Genomic DNA, 6,401 nt, shown 5'->3' on the forward strand with positions numbered 1-6,401 from the left:
ACACTCGCGTACATTCATCCAAACTAGGTCCATCTATTCTCGAGCAATTCGATGATCCAGACGAGGAGGAGACAGAGAGCGATGTGAGCTTTAAAGTCATCGACGTTGCGGCCGAATCCATATCGCTTCCAGCCCATCCTAACAACGTAATATACAATAAAGTTGCCGATGCACTCAACGACATTTGCGCGAAATCCTATGACGTGTTGACTAGAATTCTCGGCACGGGAGACGCTTTCACAACCTACGCCGTTGACTACTCTAACAATTCGCTTAAATTGTATTATCCCGAATCTGGCGAGGATTGCCTCAACATGGTTTTAGACATCCTTCGTCGACTGTTCCCGGCCCTTCAATTCCTATATACTCAATGTCATTTATCCACCAAGCACGGTGGATGGTACGATTGCCAGTACGGCAGAGATGTCGGTTCTACCAAATGGCCATGCAATGAGCATACCAAAGCGTCAACCAAAGCGTCGACCAAAGAGCCGACCAAAGAGTCAACCAAATGCTCAACCAACTCGCCCCTTCAGTCATACCTCAGCGACTGCCTTACCGGATGTCTTCCTCACGATCTATCCTCCATTGGTTGTAGGTCTGTATGTTCAACATGTGCAAAATCTAAACCTGGCATGCCGTGCTTGACACCCCTGGGTTTCCGTGGTTTCTCTGGTAGCACTAGGACGGGCAGAGACATATGTGAAATTCTGAGAAAATTCTTCTCCAATGCGCATCTCTCAGCACTGATCTGCTTGGTGCCTAAACCGCCATCCACTTTACCTGAACATTTCAGTTATGCTTTGTCGCTTGTCGAGGGGTTAAAAGATAGTGTCAGCCATCCGCTCAGAGACGCGGTCGACTCTGCCATTACGAAGCAGTCCATTGATCTATATCGCACCTACACGGAACTCACCGGTGCACTGCGTGATGCCTATGGTAGCACTCAGGAATCCCATTCGGAAGACAGCCACAGTATCAAAACAGCCAATCTAGCGAGTCTATCGAAGAACACCCGCTGTGATAATAAGCTGTGTGCCCCGTACCTCCGTTCCTTGTTCAATTATTCATATCGTCATTTACCCAAAAAGCATAAGGACCTCTATCTATCGTGGGCGATATACCTTCCATGGAGCTTCCACAAATTTCTCAAATTATTGCTTGAAGAATTCAAGCAAATCTATTGCAGGGACTGGGGATGCCGTAGCTGCCAACATGGCAATAGTTGTAGACCAGGGCATCACGGAAGCTTTGACACTCCTTGTCACTGCTCATCAATTGTCAGCTGCAAAGGTGTCATGGCCACTCTGTACAGATGTGGATTTGTCTTCGGCGATGCTGCTATGTTGAATGAGGATGAAAAATCTAAGACGTGTGCCCATTTTGGCGTGCTATTGAGCAGAGTTATTAGCTCTGACTACTTCAAACAACTATTCAAAACGTGCGACAATTTCCTGTGGAAAATTAGGGAGCCCTTCATCTGGCTCAATGTCGCCCTCTGGCTCCTCTCTTTGTTGTACCTCCTCCACATCATGGTCATCCGCCTAGACCTCCTCCACATCAAATCTCACTTGCATAGTCCCTCATCACATCGCATCGCTGCTCAGTCACTACTCGCCGCCGCACGTGTTAACAAACTTAACAAAGTGTTTTACCTGCAACCATAATCGTACTCACGTGTTTACTATCTACACTCACCTAGCATATCACCTACTCACCTAACTTATGAATTGTGCTTTAATCTGTTGTATCACACATTGATCGTTGTATGTGATTGTGTAGTAGTTAACTAAAGTGTTGAACAAGATGCTGCCCAAAGTGTTGACCAAGGTGCTGACCAATGCCACGACCAACGTGGTGACCAAGGTGGTGACCAATGTGCTGCCCAAACTGTTGACCAAGGTGCTGACCAATGTGCTGACCAATGTGCTGTCCAACGTGCTGACCAATGTGCTGTCCAACGTGCTGACCAATGTGCTGACCAATGTGCTGACCAATGTGCTGACCAATCTGCTGACCAATGCCACGACCAAAGTGGTGACCTAAGTGCTGACCAACGTGCTGACCAACGTGCTGACCAAAGTGGTGACCTATGTGCTGACCAAAGTGGTGACCTATGTGCTGACCAATGCCATGACCAAAGTGGTGATCCAGATGCTGACCAAAGTGGTGACCAATGTGCTGACCAACGTGCTGACCAGAGTGTTGACCAATGTTCTGACCAAAGCGCTGATCAATGTGCTGACCAAAGTGCTGACCAATGTGCTGACCAATGTGCTGACCAATGTGCTGACCAATGTGCTGACCAAAGTGCTGACCAACGTGTTGACCAATGTGCTGACCAATGCCATGACCAATGTGCTGACTAATGCTCTGACCAAGTGCTGACCAAGGTGCTGACCAATGCCATGACCAAAGTGCTGACCAATGCTATGACCAAAGTGTTGACCAAAGTGCTGACCAATGTGTTGACCAAGTTGATGGTTCCGGCAGCGATGACATGGACACGGCAGCGATGACATGGTCACGGCAGCGATGAAATGGTCACGGCAGCGATGACAGTTACGGCAGCGATGAAATGGTCACGGCAGCGATGACATGGTCACGGCAGCGATGACATGGTCACGGCAGCGATGACATGGAAACAAGTGGTGATTATTATCCACTCTACATCGCCCCTTAACCCACTCTACATCGCTCCCTAACCCACTCTACATCGCCCCTTAACCCACTCTACATCGCTCCCTAATCCACTCCACATCGCCCCTTTATCCACTCCACATCGCTCCCTAACCCACTCTACATCGCTCCCTAACCCACTCTACATCGCTCCCTAACCCACTCTACATCGCTCCCTAACCCACTCCACATCGCCCCTCTATCCACTCCACATCGCTCCCTAACCCACCCTACATCGCTCCCTTATCCACTCCACATCGCCCCTTTATCCACTCTACATCGCTCCTCTACCCACTCTACATCGCCCCTTATCCACTCTACATCGCCCGAATTACCTCGCCATAATACCGCTATGACCTCCATAAACCATTATAATGTCTTGCTGATACTGACCATTCTCTTACTGACGATGCTACTAAGAAAGCCTTGAAGGACATTGACTCCAAGCTCATTAGCCTTGGTCACCTTGCTGGTCAACTTGGCGCTTTTGTTGGTGAAAGTGAGAGTGTTAAGAAAGCCATTGTGAATGCTATAAACATCCTTACTGAACAACATAATAAGTGTAAAAACGCCAAAAATCATAATCTAAATTTTAGTGATTGTCAAGATCCTACGAATTGTCAGAGCATCACTCAGCAGATAGAGAAACTTAAGAGCCTTAAAGAAGCAAATAAAAACAGCCAAAATAATCCAAATGAATTGCTTAAAAATCTTTGCGATGGTCTTCAGACTTTCCTCGGCTTCAACAAAGACTCCAAAGGCTACACTGGAGAGGGGATTGTGTACTCTGACTTGGATAGGCTCTGTGATGCGGTGATGGGATTTTTGTATGAAATAATTAGTGAAGTAAAAGAAAATTCAAACTTATCACCTTATAAAAACACATTAGAAAAAGCAGTAAATGAATTAAATAAAAATCTTAATAAAGGCAAAAACGGTTTGCAGGCTGCGATTGAGCCGGTCAAGCAGGGGATAAAGGGGTGGTTGGGGGAGGTGAATGAAAAAAATAAAAAAGTGATGAGGCCTTTAGAAATACTGCAATCGACAATAGATGGCCATATGTCGGCCAATCTCGATGAAATGTCCATCACCGATCAGTTGAAAAATTGGCAGGGCATCGCAGGCATATACCTCGGGAACGTTTTGAGTTCAGAGACAGCCTTGGATGGAATCGATAAAAACCTAAGAAACAAAATAGCATCTAGAATAGAGTTAATTAAGGAGGTTGTTCAAAATTTCGGCACTTCCGTGGATGACCCTGCAGTGCAGAATTCCGTCGAAGCGGTTAAGAATAAGTTGACGGAGTTGCCGCAGAACGTCAATAGGGAAATTGGATCGCGAATGCAGGAATTGCAGAAATCATTAAACGATAATTTCAGAAACATCGACGATCAAATCAAGAACGTCAGAAAGGAGAAGGACAACCATATTGGCAACATTAAGAGAGCCGTGAACCAGGCGAAGCTGTTAGCGAAGAATTTGCTAGGTGACGGGGGAAAGGATTATGAGAAAACGTATAAAGAGGTTATTATGCAGCAGTTTACTGATTTAAAAAAGTCGATTGAGAAATTCACCGGAACGGATTCTGGCACTACCGATCTGCTGAGGAATTTCGAAATCGTTCGGATGAAAGTGGAAGGACTGGATGATGATGTTTATCGTGGGTTGGAAAAGTTGAAGCAGGGGATTGATGAGCTTCACAGTCAAATAGATGTTTCTGGTGGTAGTAGTCTCGTCAACGATCAGCTAGAAGAGCTAGGACGATCGAAGCATAAGTTAGACAGCACGGAGAGCGCCATAACCAATATGTCACAAAGCTTAAGCAGTCAATATAATGCCGCCATTAAGAGTTTTCACAAAGAATTTGAATCATTGTGTCAACACGTTAGTAAACTTAAGACGGATGAAATTAAAAGTGGTCTGAGCGCTCTGGCGGAGAGTCTTGAGAGGCCTGTAACTGATCTGAAGACTGTGCATACAACGATCAAGGAGCAAGTTGATTTGAAGCTTCGAGATATTAGAAAAACGTTAGCGGAGCCGATCCAGGCGGTTAAGAATGCCATTAAGACAAACGTAATAGGTGCATATTTTGAGGATTTAGGAAGCGTCGATTACACAAAGCTTCGGCAAGGTGATACCAGTCACTTGGGCCTCAAAGTCGGTTCCATTTTCAAAGACTGGCTCACTGTGGCCGTTGGAACATCATATGGCACCGCAACTATGCAGGCAAATTTAGAGTTCCTGAAAAGAGAACACACCATCAAAAAATTACCAACTGGATCTTCAACCACAGGTTTCAAAGCCATGAAAGCCGATGCGGAGGGAAAGATCGTCGCCGCAGATGGCGACGTCGAATCCTTTGCAGACACCGCAGCCCGGGAGGGCACAAAGCGTTATCAGGATGCGCTTGATACTAAAATCAATGGTGCTTCGGGAACTGGACACGGTATTTATAAACAATTATCTGACGTGATACAGAAACTGAAAACCCCTACCCAAGAGCCTAATGGCGATCCTTTCCTTTCAGCGTTCAGCCAGTTTGAAGAGAAATTAAACCAGTTATTACTAGCTTCCAAGAACGCTGAACTTACCGAAGCTCAAGTCCAACGTCTCGTCAACGAGCTTACAGTAGCTGTGGGAGATCTCAAGGGCGCTATCACCTCTTTTGACGAAGATGCCCAGAGGGAGATCAAGAATGCTGCCAAGACTGCAATTGAGGGTGTACTTGACAAATTTGAGATGGATTCGAGTAAGAAAATCAACGTGGCGGAAATGATGAAACAGTTTGACGAATCCAGAAAGGCCCTTGACGAAGCGGTATATGCAATTGACGCAGAACTTAACCAACTGAAAAAACTTCCTACCACAGTTGATGCTAAGAGTAAAACTGCTGGTCAAGTTATGGATCAATTAAAAAGCAAGATCCAAAATATTCTTAGTAATGTTGAAGCAATTCTACCAAAGGTGCAGGCCGCCGAGGAAGCTCTCACCGGGCCAATCGACACCTTGGAAGCCGCGCTAGTGAGTGCACAGAGCTTTGTCAAATTAACTCTGCCTGCCCTTGATAAGCACTTAAAGAAACAAGTTTCGCAAGCATTTAGTGAGCTAGAGGAATGCATCCAACAGATGTTCAATGCGCAAATGAAGGCCGAGGTGAAAGCCCTGCAGGCGTCTGTCTCCGGTCAGATTCCGAAAATTCGGAAGACCATCAACGACGACTTGGTTACTGGGTTGAAAGGGCTCATAGGTAAGATGAACGAAAAAATAGATCCGCTAAAAAATATAGATAATTTCAAAACTCTCACCGGACTATCTACGAAGGCGTATTTATTCTTCAAGGAGCTCGTCACTTACTCAAATGGCGATTTGAAGAAACTTGACAAAAAATTCAATCAACTCGAAAACTTCGAAAAAGACATCGAAAAATTCGCATCGGCACTAAATCTTTACGCCCACTTCAGCCACCCCGTCTCCCTCCGCCTCGCCACCCTCTCCTCTTCCACCTCCTCCCTCGACCCCCAAGCGCTGCCGGACGCAGGACGGCCCGTGCTCAAGGCGCTGCGGGATGGGATGCTGGGATTCGTGGGAGAGTTGGGGAAGGGGTATGTGAGTAGGTATGATGGAGGTGAAAGTATTAAAGAGTGGGTTAAAAGAGACGGTGAAAAAGATGTTTTGACGCCTGAAGGAAAAATGGCGCTAAGGTGTTTTTGACGCTGCTCAAC

The 6,401-nt window shown here is 46.1% G+C and overlaps 2 protein-coding genes across 2 annotated transcripts; both read left to right on the forward strand.

Moving 5' to 3' along the window:
* BBBOND_0002030 (hypothetical protein, conserved) lies at positions 1-1,667 on the forward strand (the record flags this gene model as incomplete). Its single annotated transcript, XM_012915043.1, has 1 exon — positions 1-1,667. A coding segment is annotated over one exon (1,667 nt), but the record flags the coding sequence as incomplete, so codon positions are not given.
* A 1,364-nt stretch (positions 1,668-3,031) lies between these two features.
* BBBOND_0002040 (hypothetical protein, conserved) lies at positions 3,032-6,390 on the forward strand (the record flags this gene model as incomplete). The annotated part of the gene is made up of 2 exons (XM_012915044.1): positions 3,032-3,055; positions 3,100-6,390. 2 exons carry the CDS (start codon positions 3,032-3,034, stop codon positions 6,388-6,390), a joined length of 3,315 nt encoding a protein of 1,104 aa, XP_012770498.1.
* Positions 6,391-6,401: the final 11 nt, after the last annotated feature.

Source organism: Babesia bigemina, scaffold Bbigscaff_63361 (assembly GCF_000981445.1).
Source record: "Babesia bigemina genome assembly Bbig001, scaffold Bbigscaff_63361".
NCBI classification, from domain to species: domain Eukaryota; phylum Apicomplexa; class Aconoidasida; order Piroplasmida; family Babesiidae; genus Babesia; species Babesia bigemina.